The following is a 15,357-nucleotide window of genomic DNA, read 5'->3' as shown; positions in this document are numbered from 1 at the left end:
TGACGGAGATTCAGCTCCTCACTGACCGAGATTCAGGTCCCCACTGACCGGGATTCAGACCCTCACTGACCGAGATTCAGCTCCTCACTGACCGAGATTCAGCTCCTCACTGACCGAGATTCAGGTCCCCACTGACCGAGATTCAGCTCCTCACTGACCGGGATTCAGACCCTCACTGACTGAGACTCAGCTCCTCACTGACCGGGATTCAGCTCCTCACTGACTGAGATTCAGACCCTCACTGACCGAGATTCAGCTCCTCACTGACCGAGATTCAGACCCTCACTGACCGAGATTCAGCTCCTCACTGACCGGGATTCAGCTCCTCACTGACCGGGATTCAGACCCTCACTGAACGGGATTCAGACCCTCACTGACCGAGATTCAGCTCCTCACTGACCGGGATTCAGCTCCTCACTGACTGAGATTCAGTTCCTCACTGACTGAGATTCAGCTCCTCACTGACCGAGATTCAGCTCCTCACTGACCGGGATTCAGCTCCTCACTGACTGAGATTCAGACCCTCACTGACCGAGATTCAGCTCCTCACTGACCGAGATTCAGACCCTCACTGACTGAGACTCAGCTCCTCTCTGACCGGGATTCAGCTCCTCACTGACTGAGATTCAGACCCTCACTGACCGAGATTCAGCTCCTCACTGACCGAGATTCAGACCCTCACTGACCGAGATTCAGACCCTCACTGACCGGGATTCAGCTCCTCACTGACCGAGATTCAGCTCCTCACTGACTGAGATTCAGACCCTCACTGACCGGGATCCAGACCCTCACAGACCGGAATTCAGCTCCTCACTGACGGGGATTTAGACCCTCACTGACTGAGATTCAGACCCTCACTGACCGAGATTCCGACACTCACTGACCGGGATTCAGCTCCTCACTGACCGGGATTCAGCTCCTCACTGACCGGGATTCAGCTCCTCCCTGACCGAGATTCAGCTCCTCACTGACCGGGATTCAGACCCTCACTGACCGGGATTCAGCTCCTCACTGACCGGGATTCAGCTCCTCACTGACTGAGATTCAGACCCTCACTGACTGAGATTGAGACCCTCACTGACCGAGATTCAGACCCTCACTGACCGAGATTCAGCTCCTCACTGACCGGGATTCAGCTCCTCACTGACTGAGATTCAGACCCTCACTGACCGGGATTCAGCTCCTCACTGACCGAGATTCAGACCCTCACTGACCGAGATTCAGCTCCTCACTGACCGAGATTCAGCTCCTCACTGACCGAGATTCAGCTCCTCACTGACTGGGATTCAGCTCCTCACTGACTGAGATTCAGACCCTCACTGACCGGGATTCAGCTCCTCACTGACCGAGATTCAGACCCTCACTGACTGAGATTCAGCTCCTCACTGACCGAGATTCAGGTCCCCACTGACTGAGATTCAGACCCTCACTGACCGGGATTCAGCTCCTCACTGACTGAGATTCAGCTCCTCACTGACCGGGATTCAGACCCTCACTGACCGGACTCCAGACCCTCACGGACCGGGAATCAGTTCTTACCTGATCGGTATTCAGACTCTCACTGACCGGGATCCAGTCCCTCACTGACTGGAATCCAGACCCTCACTGACCGGGAATCAGTTCCTACCTGATCGGTATTCAGACTCTCACTGACCGGGACACAGCACCTCACTGTCCGGGATCCATATACTCACTGACCGGGATTCAGATCCTCACTGACCGTGATTCAGCTCCTCACTGACCGGGATTCAGCTCCTCACTGACCGGGATTCAGCTCCTCACTGACCGAGATTCAGCTCCTCACTGACCGGGATTCAGCTCCTCACTGACTGAGATTCAGCTCCTCACTGACCGGGATTCAGACCCTCACTGACCGGGATTCAGCTCCTCATTGACCGGGATTCAGCTCCTCACTGACCGAGATTCAGCTCCTCACTGATCGGGATTCAGCTCCTCACTGACCGAGATTCAGACCCTCACTGACCGGGATTCAGCTCCTCACTGACCGGGATTCAGCTCCTCACTGACTGAGATTCAGCTCCTCACTGACCGAGATTCAGCTACTCACTGACCGGGATCCAGCTCCTCACTGACCGGGATTCAGACCCTCACTGACCGAGATTCAGACCCTCACTGACTGAGATTCAGCTCCTCACTGACCGAGATTCAGCTCCTCACTGACCGAGATTCAGCTCCTCACTGACCGAGATTCAGACCCTCACTGACCGAGATTCAGACCCTCACTGACCGGGATTCAGCTCCTCACTGACCGAGATTCAGCTCCTCACTGACCGGGATCCAGCTCCTCACTGACCGGGATTCAGACCCTCACTGACCGAGATTCAGCTCCTCACTGACCGAGATTCAGACCCTCACTGACCGGGATTCGGACCCTCACTGACCAAGTTTCAGACCCTCACTGACCGAGATTCAGCTCCTCACTGACCGAGATTCAGACCCTCACTGACCGGGATTCGGACCCTCACTGACCAAGGTTCAGACCCTCACTGACCGAGATTCAGCTCCTCACTGACCAAGGTTCAGCTCCTCACTGACCGGGATCCAGCTCCTCACTGACCAAGGTTCAGACCCTCACTGACCGAGATTCAGCTCCTCACTGACCAAGGTTCAGCTCCTCACTGACCAAGGTTCAGCTCCTCACTGACCGAGATTCAGACCCTCACTGACCGAGATTCAGACCCTCACTGACCGGGATTCAGCTCCTCACTGACCGAGATTCAGCTCCTCACTGACCGGGATCCAGCTCCTCACTGACCGGGATTCAGACCCTCACTGACCGAGATTCAGCTCCTCACTGACCGAGATTCAGCTCCTCACTGACCGGGATCCAGCTCCTCACTGGCCGGGATTCAGACCCTCACTGACCGAGATTCAGCTCCTCACTGACCGAGATTCAGACCCTCACTGACCGGGATTCGGACCCTCACTGACCAAGTTTCAGACCCTCACTGACCGAGATTCAGCTCCTCACTGACCGAGATTCAGCTCCTCACTGACCGGGATTCAGCTCCTCACTGACTGAGATTCAGCTCCTCACTGACCGGGATTCAGACCCTCACTGACCGGGATTCAGCTCCTCATTGACCGGGATTCAGCTCCTCACTGACCGAGATTCAGCTCCTCACTGATCGGGATTCAGCTCCTCACTGACCGAGATTCAGACCCTCACTGACCGGGATTCAGCTCCTCACTGACCGGGATTCAGCTCCTCACTGACTGAGATTCAGCTCCTCACTGACCGAGATTCAGCTACTCACTGACCGGGATCCAGCTCCTCACTGACCGGGATTCAGACCCTCACTGACCGAGATTCAGACCCTCACTGACTGAGATTCAGCTCCTCACTGACCGAGATTCAGCTCCTCACTGACCGAGATTCAGCTCCTCACTGACCGAGATTCAGACCCTCACTGACCGAGATTCAGACCCTCACTGACCGGGATTCAGCTCCTCACTGACCGAGATTCAGCTCCTCACTGACCGGGATCCAGCTCCTCACTGACCGGGATTCAGACCCTCACTGACCGAGATTCAGCTCCTCACTGACCGAGATTCAGACCCTCACTGACCGGGATTCGGACCCTCACTGACCAAGTTTCAGACCCTCACTGACCGAGATTCAGCTCCTCACTGACCGAGATTCAGACCCTCACTGACCGGGATTCGGACCCTCACTGACCAAGGTTCAGACCCTCACTGACCGAGATTCAGCTCCTCACTGACCAAGGTTCAGACCCTCACTGACCGAGATTCAGCTCCTCACTGACCGGGATTCAGCTCCTCACTGACTGAGATTCAGCTCCTCACTGACCGGGATTCAGACCCTCACTGACCGGGATTCAGCTCCTCATTGACCGGGATTCAGCTCCTCACTGACCGAGATTCAGCTCCTCACTGATCGGGATTCAGCTCCTCACTGACCGAGATTCAGACCCTCACTGACCGGGATTCAGCTCCTCACTGACCGGGATTCAGCTCCTCACTGACTGAGATTCAGCTCCTCACTGACCGAGATTCAGCTACTCACTGACAGGGATCCAGCTCCTCACTGACCGGGATTCAGACCCTCACTGACCGAGATTCAGACCCTCACTGACTGAGATTCAGCTCCTCACTGACCGAGATTCAGCTCCTCACTGACCGAGATTCAGCTCCTCACTGACCGAGATTCAGACCCTCACTGACCGAGATTCAGACCCTCACTGACCGGGATTCAGCTCCTCACTGACCGAGATTCAGCTCCTCACTGACCGGGATCCAGCTCCTCACTGACCGGGATTCAGACCCTCACTGACCGAGATTCAGCTCCTCACTGACCGAGATTCAGACCCTCACTGACCGGGATTCGGACCCTCACTGACCAAGGTTCAGACCCTCACTGACCGAGATTCAGCTCCTCACTGACCGAGATTCAGACCCTCATTGACCGGGATTCGGACCCTCACTGACCAAGGTTCAGACCCTCACTGATTAGGATTTAGACCTGATACCAACATCGCTCATTGTTACTTAACAGAAGAAGTTCAGACAAAAATAAGTCCCAAGGCGAAGGAAGATGTTAGAACAGGTGATAAAAATCTGTTGCAGTGCTTAATTGTAAGCAGATGGAGGAGGTCTGAAGATTTAGGGAGCTAATTCCAGACTTGGACATGGAAGTCTGAAGGCACACCCACTAGTAGTTGTGGGAATGTGTAGCTGTGAACAAGAACCAGGGTTGACGAAATGCAAAATATCTCAGCAGGCTGCACAGCTGGACAGAAAACAGAGACAGGTGGGTGGATTATACATGAGAGTAAAACATTTAAATTGGATACCCTGGCAGCCAATATCTTTCAGTGAGCTTAAAGGTTGTGGGTGATCACCTCGTGATGTGTCGGATACCACTCTGAAAACATTACCGTCATCAGCGCCCACGAGGAATTCCTCATTGATGGAGGTATTGGGTCCTTGAAGGATAAAAAAGAAATATGAACTTGTGACAGCGGCACCCATGACAACAGTGAAGGTTTGTTGAAATAAAAGAATCCTCAAATAGATTTTGACATTGCGATGCAGAAAAAAAACACAGCGACTGGAACAAATCTCAAAATGAATTCTTCACATTTCACTCAGGCATTAAGTTGTTAGCCAGAGAGATTTAATCTTTTCCAATCAAAGTTAAAATGTTATCACTTCCCCGATAAGTCCAGCACCAAATATTAAACTGAGACATACAAAACCCAAAGATCCTAGGGGCAATTACCCAAGCCGTGCTTTTTAATAAAATACACATAATTTGTTCTCAGTATTCAGTCAACACTGGCAACTGTTACTGCTCTGGTGGCTCAGAGAATGCACAATGATATTTATCATTAAACTTGGGGGCCATCGATTATAAAATGGGTGAATTGCCCAGACACACTAGAGGCCATTAAAATTCAACAATGTGGTGGTCAGACTGGATACGGTGGCAGGCTCACTTTTCTGATGGGCATTGGCAGAGTGGTCAGGTTTTTTATACAACAATTTTGATTAGTGGCGGCAGTCCACAAGCTATCAAAATTTATTTTCAATTGAATTTCACAACTTGCCAAGACAGGAATTGAGCTCGCAAGCTCTTAGCTGCACATCTCATCACATGAACAGTTTTTTAAAAATCTGTTCATAGGATTTGGGCCTCGCTGGCTGGGCGTTGGATTCGCAGCCCTAATTGCCCTCGAGAGATGGTGCTAAGCTGCCTTCTTGAACTGCCGCAATCCATATGGTGCAGGTACATCCACAGTGCTGTTCGGGAGGGTTTTACGGGGCTGGATTCTCCGGTCACCAGCGCCAAAATCGCGTTCGGCGACCGGCTGGAGAATCTAAATTCCCAACGAAATCGGGGGGGGGGGGGCGCCACTTTTGCGATGCCCCACCCCTCCAAAGCGTGTATTGACGGCCTTAAGGGCATTGACTGAGGCCCACCTCACGATGCTCCGCCCCCGACCAGCCGGGGGGGGGGGGGGGGGGGGTGGGTCCGGGGCATGAGAGCCGGCCGAAGGGGGAACTATTTTGCGGGCCGGATCCATGAGCGGCCGCCTCCATGTTGCACGGTGCGGCCTCTGCAGGCCGCCTCCTTGCGCATGCGCTGCCATGGACCCGGCAATTCTCCGGGGCGTATCGGCAGCTAGAGCCGGGTGCTCTACGCTGCTGCCCTGCTAGCCTCCAGCAAAATGGGGAATCGGTGGCCGTTTGGCACCAGTTTTTCTGGCTTAAAACGGCACCGTTCCCAGAAGCCCCAGAATCGGAGAATCCACCCCCAGGATTTTGACCCAGCGACAGTGAAGGACTGGTGACGTATTTCCAAGTCAGGATGGTGAGTGGTCTAGAGGGGAACTTGCAGGTTGTGGCATTCCTATGTATCTTCTCCCCTCGTTTGTCTTGGTGGTAGTGTCTGGGGGTTTGGGAGATGCTGTCGGTGAAGGCTTGGTGAATTACTACAGTGCATCTTGTAGATGGTACACACTGCTGCCACCGTACACCTGTGGTGAAAGGAGTGAATGTTTAAGGTGGGGTGGATGGATACCGGCTGCTTTGCCCCAGATATAATTCAGCTTCATGAGTATTGTTGGAGTTGCACTCATCCATGCAAGTAATGGGAGAATATTCCATCTTCTCATCATATCCTGGTTAGCAGCAGGAATCCTAATTCGCCTCACTGCCTGTAGACTAGGGGTATGAAAAAATAGCCATGGTTCCTGAGTTTATCCAGTGACCCCCTCCCATTGGTGTTGATGGTAGGTGAGGATAGGATGGGCCTCAAGAAGCAGGCATGGTCAAATAGTTTGCCACTCAAGCAGCGGCAAGGGAAATTGTGCAGGTGAGGGATAGGGCAGGGAAGTTGGTGGTGGCGCCGGATCTGATTAACAAGGTTTTTGAGGAATTTTATGAGGGGTTGTACAGGTCAGAGCCACCCGGGGGAGATCGTGAGATGCAGGAATTTCTCGATGGGTTGGAGTACCCGAGGCTAGGGGAGGGGGACAGGGCTACATTAGAAGGAGCGATAGTGGAGCAGGAGATAAAGGATGCGATTGGGAGGATGCAGTCGGGGAAGGTGGCAGGGCCGGATGGGTTTCCGGTGGAATATTATAAAAAATTGAAGGATAAGCTGGCACCCCTGATGGTGGGGATGTTTGAAGAGGCGATAGGGAAGGGGGTGTTGCCGCAAACCTTGGGACAGGCATCGATTTCCCTGTTTCTAAAAAAAGATAAGGATCCGACGGAGTGTGGGTCGTATCGGCCCAAATCACTTCTGAATGTGGACGCAAAAGTATTGGCCAAGGTACTGGCGGGTAGGCTGGAGGAGTGCCTCCCGAAGGTGATAGGTGAAGATCAGACGGGGTTCGTGAAAGGGAAGCAGTTCTTTTCAAACATTAGAAGGGTATTGAATGTCGTTATGGCACCGGCAGAGGGGAAGGAAACCGAGGTGGTTGTGGCATTGGACGCTGAGAAGGCGTTCGACCGGGTAGAATGGGGGTACTTGATGGTAGTTCTGGAGCGGTTTTGGATTGGACCAAGATTTGTGAATTGGGTAAAGCTACTATATAAGGCGCCGAGGGCGAGTGTCCGCACAAACAACATCGGCTCGAGATACCTTTCTCTCCACCGTGGGACTAGGCAGGGATGTCCTATGTCCCCCCCTGCTGTTTGCACTCGCGATTGAGCCGTTGGCCATTGCATTAAGAAGTTCGGGGGTATGGAAAGGAAGAGTGCGAGGGGGGGGGGAATAGAGCATAGGGTGTCCTTATGTGCCGATGACTTGCTGTTATACGTGTCGGAACCGAGTGTGTCGATAGGGGGAATATTGGAGCTGCTTCGAGTGTTTGGGTCTTTCTCGGGGTACAAGCTGAATCTAGACAAGAGTGAGTATTTTGTGGTGTCTCGGCCGGGGGTGGGGGCAGGTGGGGGTGCTGCCATTCAAAGGGCAGGGACTCACTTTAGGTACCTGGGGTTGCCCGGGAGTGGGGGGGGGGGGTGCTACGCAGGTACACATTTCTAGTTTGGTGGGGAGAGTGAAAGCTGATCTGGCAAGGTGGGGTGGTCTCCCTCTGTCACTGGCGGGTCGGGTACAGGCGGTTAAAATGAACGTGTAGCCACGATTTCTGTTTATTTTTCAATGCCTGCCGATTTTCCTGCCAAAGGCTTTTTTCAGAGCGATTGAGGAAAGGATTACTTCGCTCATATGGGGAGGGAAGGTGGCCAGAGTTAGAAAGATGCTACTACAGAGGGGAAGGCAGGCAGGGGATTTGGGTCTTCCAAACCTGATGTATTACTACTGGGCGGTGAATGTGGAGAAGGTGCGGAGCTGGGTCAGAGGGGTTGATTCCCAGTGGGCCAGAATGGAGGAGAGTTTGTGCAGAGGGTCGGGATTGAAAGCACTGGCAACAGCGCCGCTCCCGATGGCCCCGGGGAAATGCTCAGGGAGTCCGGTAATAATAGCTTCATTGAGAATTTGGAGGCAGTTTCGCCAACACTTCGGGTTGGGGGCAGGGTCACGGGAAATGCCGATTCGGGGGAACCACAGATTTGAGCCAGGGTGGTGGGATGGAAATTGTCGGAAATGGGAGGAGAAGGGGATTAAGACACTGAAGGATTTGTTTCTTAGGGGTTGGTTTGCAGGATTGAAGGAGCTGGAAGCGAAGTATGGGCTGGAGCAGGGGGAAATGTTTAGATACATGCAGTTTCGAGATTTTGCCAGAAAAGAGATACAGAACTTCCTGGAGGAGCCGGCCTCCACATTGCTGGAGGAGGTACTGATGACAGGGGGACTGGAGAAGGGGGTAGTGTCAGCGGTCTACGGAGCTATTTTGGACGAGGAGAAGGCACCGCTGGAAGGGATCAAAGCAAAGTGGGAGGAAGAGTTGGGAGAGGATATGGAGGAGGGGTTCTGGTGTGAGGTGCTCCGGCGAGTGAATGCCTCCACCTTGTGCGCGAAGGAGGTTTTTAGGATAATTTCTAAAGTGGTGCAAGTGAAACTGGACCCGGACCCCCGGGAGGCCATATTCGGGGTGTCGGACCAGCCAGTGTTGGAAACGGGTGCGGAGGCAGATGTTGTAGCTTTCGCCTCGTTGATAGCCCGAAGGCGGAACTTGATGGGATGGAGGGCAGCCTCTCCACCCTGTGCCCTGGCGTGGCGGGGGGATCTGTTGGAATTCTTGACTCTTGAGAAGGTTAAGTTTGAACTGAGGGGAAGCTCGGAGGGGTTCTACAATTCATGGGCATTATTCATTTAGCACTTTCAAGAACTGGATAGCATCGAACATTAGTTGGGGGGAGGGGGGGTGGGAGGGTTGGGGGGAGGGGGCGATGGGTGTTAATGGTGGCCATGGGTGATTCCTGATTCCTTTTTGTTAGTTGTTTATGTGAACATGCGGGCGAATGTTTTGGGTTTGGTGGGAGGATGGGATCGGTTATCGATATGGGGATTGACATATTTGTTACTGATTATTGTTTATTACTGATTATTGTTTATTGTTGTTGGGTGTAAATTTGGGAGAAAAATGCGAAAAAGGAGAATAAAGAAGTATTTAAAAATAAAATGTATAGTTTGCCACTCACTGGAGAGGTACCTGGCAGTAGATAACAATCAACACGTGATGTGAAATGGGATTTGGGTAACGGCGTTGAGTGAACCGAGTCATTCTGAAAATAATACCTTCATCAGTGCCCATGAGGAATGCTTCATTGAAGGAGGCATTTGGATGAATGTGTGCAATTATGAAACCGTACCTCAATTTGAGTCTGTTTTTCGGGAGATGAGGGGAGCAAACTGAATATTTTTTTCCCCAGAACGGCAGTTACCATAGATAAGTATAAGTAAAACTTTGCAGCCTCAAAAACATCCCTCCAAAAACGAGGTTTCACTTCTAGACCAAGTATAAAAGTGAACGGCTGGAGAGGGTGTGGGTGGTCACCATTTTGAAATGTTATGCAGCATCCAAAACAAAAAGTCGGTGTATCTTAAGCTTCCCACATCTTTGCAATACAGACCCTATCGCCCGCTTGCTCCTTTGTACCTAGTCGTAAGTCGGTGAGTAAAACATACATTTATGGGGTAACAAATTGAGGCTGACTACTAAGACAAGTATAACATTTGACGGCTGAAAAGGGAGGGTTGATGTACATGCCAAGAATGATTTTTGGGGTTGGACGAATGGGGTTGGCTTATACGCCAGGTTGACTTATACATTGAATTTTATGGTAATTGCGATGAACGTACCGATCTCCACAGAAACAACCTTGCTCCAGATCGCGTGATAAAGATTAAACACATGACAGCAATAGTCCCCACGGTCAGCAGTTGTGACTCCATTAATCTAGATTTAAAATTGATAAGAGGAAAGTAAGTACACCTTTTCCTGTTTAGATATTCACACCACTATTTGGTTATGCTTTTCCAATCAGTAAGTTGGTTGTACCGGTAGAGAACCAGTTCAGTTAAATCAGCAAGTTTTCCTTTGACTCTTCCCATAGGAAGAGTAGGTAGAGTATGACCCCTGACACTGTCTTTTGTCACAGAGTTGGTCTTACTGATAATCATAGAATATCCACTGTGCAGAAGGAGGTCATTTGGCCCATCGAGTCTGCACCGACCCTTCGAAAGAGAACTCTGCCTAGGCCCATTCCCTTGTCCTATGCCCTTAACCTAACATATTCATTTTTGGACACTAAGGGGCATGGCCAATCCACCTAATCTGCACATCTTTAGACTGTGGGAGGAAACTGGAGCATCCAAATGAACATGTTGTAGCTTGTAGAGATATCCATACACATCTGCTTCCTTCCACTGCAGCTCTCCACTCTGAAAGCGAAACTAAAACACTCAGACACACGCCAGCTTTTTGCTCAAAGCGAAAGTAAAAGCAGAGTCATAGCTCAGCTCCGCCCACACACTGACATCACTGCAGCTATTTAATAACACCCATTTCCTAAAGGTACATCCACTCCAGCTATTTGATAAACATCCATTTCTTAAAGATACTCTCACATGACAATATGACTAACACTCCCAAGAATGACCACTCGTAAAGTAATGGAGCTCAGTCATGGCTCAGTGGTGTCTCTCTTGTCTCTGAAGATCAGCGGTACAGTCCGTCTCCAGAGAATTGAGCATGTAACCCAAACTGGCACTTCAGTGCAGTTCTGAGGGAATAGTGCATTGTCAAAGGTCTTTCAAATAAGGCATTTAAACCAATGCGGCCTGTGCCCTGTCAGGTCAACATCAACAATTCCAGGGCAATATTTGAGAAAGAGCAGGGGTATTCTGCAAACCCAGTATTTATCCCTCAACCAAAACCTTGATCAGATGATCTTATCATTACCCTGTGGGAACTGTCTGTCTGAAAATTGGCTATTAGTTTCCAAATGTCAAAAGTACTTCACTTGGTTGCAAAGCACTTTTGGCTCTCCTGACGTAGTGAAAGGTGATGGATAAATACAAGTCCTTCCCCTATTTCAAGGGAGAACTGCTAGTGCCTGAGGAACTGAACCCAACATTCAACTTATTGGAGAGAAGGGGGAGGAATAAAGGGGGGGAAAAAACAAATTAAATCAACCAAATCTCTTCAGCAGAAAAGTGTAAATGTTTGTCAGGTGATCGAGTGGGGTAACCAGGATATCCTAACCAACAACTAACATCTACTTGACCTGAGCTGAGAGTGCTTAATGCAAGCAAAGAGGACTCCCCATACCAACATACGAATTAGAAGCAGGAGTAGGCAATTTGGCCCCTCAAGGCCCAGGACTGAACAGTCCACTCGGACTGGTAGATTGTAAACCACACTGTACCATCCATAGACTTGTAGCCTACCAACCTGAAGGTAGAGCTCAGCATCTTAATAAGGAAAGTAAAAGATTTCCATGTTAGTTATCATTTAGGACAAACAGCTTAACATTTGTTTAAGTAGCGAGAGAGGAACGCCAGACAAAATTTGCCTGCAAAAATCATCGGCGACTCCAGACATGGAACACTTCATCTTTAGGTGACTTAACTTCTTGTTAATATTTTTCCCAATCTATTGATTGGATATTATGCTGACACACAAACCAATTAGAGATATACGAAGGGAATTCAGTGAATTCTTGAAACAAAAAGAAACACCCCATGAAATAAGTTCCATTAGATTTAGATTTATTGTCACGTGTACTGAGGTACAGTGAAAAGTATTGGTCTGCGTACTGTCCAGGCAGATCTTTCCATCCATAAAAAACATAGGACATACGATAAATACACAATGTAAATACATAGACACACGCATCGGGTGAAGCATACGGACTATAGTGTTACTCAATAGAGAAGATGCGTAGAGAGATCAGGTCAGTCCATAAGAGGGTCATCCAGGAGTCTGGTAACAGCATGGAAGAAGCTGTTTTTGAATTTGTTAGTGCGTGTTCTCAGACTTTTGTATCTTCTGCACAATGGAAGAGGTTGGAAGAGAGAATAACCTGGGTGGGAGGAGTCTTTGTTATGCTCCCCGCTTTCCCCAGGCAGCAGGAGGTGTAGACAGAGTCAATGGATGGGATGCGGGTTTGTGTGATGGACTGGGCTGTTTTCAAGGCTCTCTGTAGTTTCTTGCGGTCTTGGGCCAAGCAGTTGCCATACCAAACTGTGATGCAGCCAGACGTGATGCAGCCAGACAGGATGCTTTCTATGGTGCATCTCTACAAATTGGTCAGGGTCAATGTAGACATGCCGAATTTCCATAGTTTCCTGAGGAAGTATGGGCGCTGTTGTGATTTGTTGGTCGTGGTGTCGACGTGGGTGCACCAGGAAAGATTGTTGGTGATGTGCACACCTAGGAATATGAAGCTGTCAACCATCTCCACTTTTTTTTTGTATCCGTACATGGGACATGGGTGTTGCAGGCTGTGCCAGCATTTATTGCCCATTCCTAATTGCCCTTGATGTGCAGTTAAGAATCAACCACATATCTGTGGGTCTGGAGTCACATGTAGGCCAGACCAGGTAAGGACGACAGATTTCCTTCTATAAAGGACATTCGTCAACCAGATGGATTTTTACAACAATCGACAATGGTCATCATTAGACTTTTAATTCCAGATTTGTTTTTATTGAATTCAAATTTCACTATCTGCAGTGGTGGGATTTGAACCTGGGTCCCCAGAGCATTGCTCTGGGTCTTTGGTTTACTAGTCCAGTGACAATACCACTACATCACCATTGATGCAGACAGGGGTGTCACTTCACTTCCTGAAGCTGATGACCATCTCCTTAGTTTTGCTGATATTGAGGGATATGATATTGATTTTGTGCACCATGCCCCAAGGGTCTCTATCTCCCTCCTGTACTCTGACACATCGTTGCTTGAGATCCGACCCACTACGGTCATGTCACCAGCAAACTTGTAGATGGAGTTGGAGCGGAATTTTGCCACACAGTAGTATCTGTATAAGTAGTATAATAAGGGGCTAAGTAGGCAGCCGTGCGGGTCCCTGGTATTGAGGACTATTGTGGAGGGGGTGTTGTTGTTTATCCTTACTGATTGTGGTCTATGGGTCAGGAAGTCAAACATACAGTTGCTGAGGGAGGAGCCAAGTCCTAGCTTTTGGAATTTCTATATGAGCTTGGCTGGGCTTATGGTGTTGAAGGTGGAGCAGTGGTCAATGAATAGGAGTCTGATGTAGGAGTCCTTGTTGTTAAGATGCTCCAAAGATGAGTGTAGGGCCAGGGAGATGGTGCCTGCTGTGGACCGGTTGTGGCGGTATGCGACTTGCAGTGGATCAAGGCATTCTTGGAGTATGGAGTTGATGTATCTCATGGCCAACCTCTCAAAGCACTTCATAGTGATAAATGTCAGAGCCACCGGACGGTAGTTATTGAAGCACGTTGGCCCATGGAGGAATTTGAAGAGGACGATGTAAACAATTAGATATATTTCTGGAGAGACATGGGGATTGAGGGGCCTTGAGTAGATGGGTCAGAGGAATCTGGTGAGAAAGTGGGTAGTTGGGCTGATACATTATATTGAGGGACTGTTGTCTTTGGATTTGAGGGAAAATTCGTGTTCTTAAATTTATTTACATAATTAATATAATATTGATGCATGTCTCCTCAAAAAGAACACTTGATCCCTCTGTACTTGTGAACTGACACCCTATTGGCAATCTTTCTTTCTGCTCAAAAGTCCTTAAACAAACATGCTGTCATCTTTCAAATCCTTTCCCATCTTATAGTGAACGCAACTTTGATCAAAGAACAATACAGCACAGGAACAGGCACTACGGCCCTCCAAACATGTACCGGTCATGATACCAACCTTTGCCAAAGCCCTCAGCACTTCCTTGTCCGTATCCCTCTATACCCATCCTATCCATGTGTTTGTCAAGATGCCTTTTGAACGCATTTAATGTATCTGCTTCCACAACCTCCCCTGGTAACGTGTTCCAAGCACTTAGGTTTGCAATCCTCTCATTGTACACTTACCACAATGGTAGACTATCTCCCCTCAACCTACCAGATTTGCCTGCAGCCTTTGATATGATTGACCATACCATCCTCCTCTAATGCTTCTCCCACTGTCGTCCAGCCAAGTGAAGACTGCACTCAACTCTTTATCCAGTCATATCAAGAGAATCGCCTGCAATGGCATTGCTTCCCATTCCTGTACCATTACCTCTGGTGTCCCCAAGGATTTATCCTTGGCGCTCTCCTATTTCTCATCTGCATGCTTCTCCATTACTGGGCTGATGTCACTCAGCTCTGCCTGGTTTCAGCACCATGGCGGCTGAAACCATCATTCTTGTCTTTGTTACCTCTAATAGACTTGACTATTCCAATACACTCCTGGTCAGCCAACCATTTTCTACCCTTTGTAAATCGAGGACTTCCAACTTCCACCAAGTCCCATTTAGCCATCTCTCCTGCCTTTGCTGGCCTGCTTTGGCTCCCAGTTAAGCAACATCTTGATTTTTAAAATTCCCATCCTTGTTTTCAGACCATTTGCTGGTCTTCCCTCCCTACTTCGGTGAACTCCTCCAGACTGACAATATTCCAGGGTACCTCCACTCCTCAAATTCTGGCCTCTTTTGAATCCCTGACTTTAATTATTTTACTATTGGTGGCCATGACTTCAGCTGCTGAAGACCTAAGCCCTGAAATTTCCTCTCTAAACCTTTCCACCTCGCTGCTTCCCTTGCCTTCTTTAAAACACGTTAAAACCCACTACCTATTTGACCAAACTTTGGGACATTTGCTTTAATAACCCTATAAGGCTTGGTTTAAAATCCTATTTGGTAACAGTCCTGTTCAGTGCTTCATGATGATTTCCAGCATTAGGGGTGCTATAGAAATACAAGTTT

General features: G+C 49.5%; 1 protein-coding gene across 1 annotated transcript in view; it reads right to left on the bottom strand.

Annotated features, from left to right (window-relative positions):
• malt2 (MALT paracaspase 2) overlaps positions 1-15,357 on the bottom strand; it is a 133,782-nt gene that overhangs the window by 47,236 nt on the left and 71,189 nt on the right. Inside the window, exons 7-8 of the mRNA XM_072482696.1 lie at positions 10,259-10,355; positions 4,884-4,967 (exon numbers count right to left, since the gene is read on the bottom strand). Coding sequence (XP_072338797.1) covers positions 4,884-4,967; positions 10,259-10,355 — 181 coding nt within the window. The remainder of the gene's footprint in view (positions 1-4,883; positions 4,968-10,258; positions 10,356-15,357) is intronic.

The sequence above is a fragment of the Scyliorhinus torazame genome, chromosome 18 (genome assembly GCF_047496885.1).
Source record: "Scyliorhinus torazame isolate Kashiwa2021f chromosome 18, sScyTor2.1, whole genome shotgun sequence".
Classification (NCBI taxonomy): Eukaryota; Metazoa; Chordata; class Chondrichthyes; order Carcharhiniformes; family Scyliorhinidae; genus Scyliorhinus; species Scyliorhinus torazame.
This window is presented reverse-complemented; position numbering and strand designations above follow the sequence as displayed.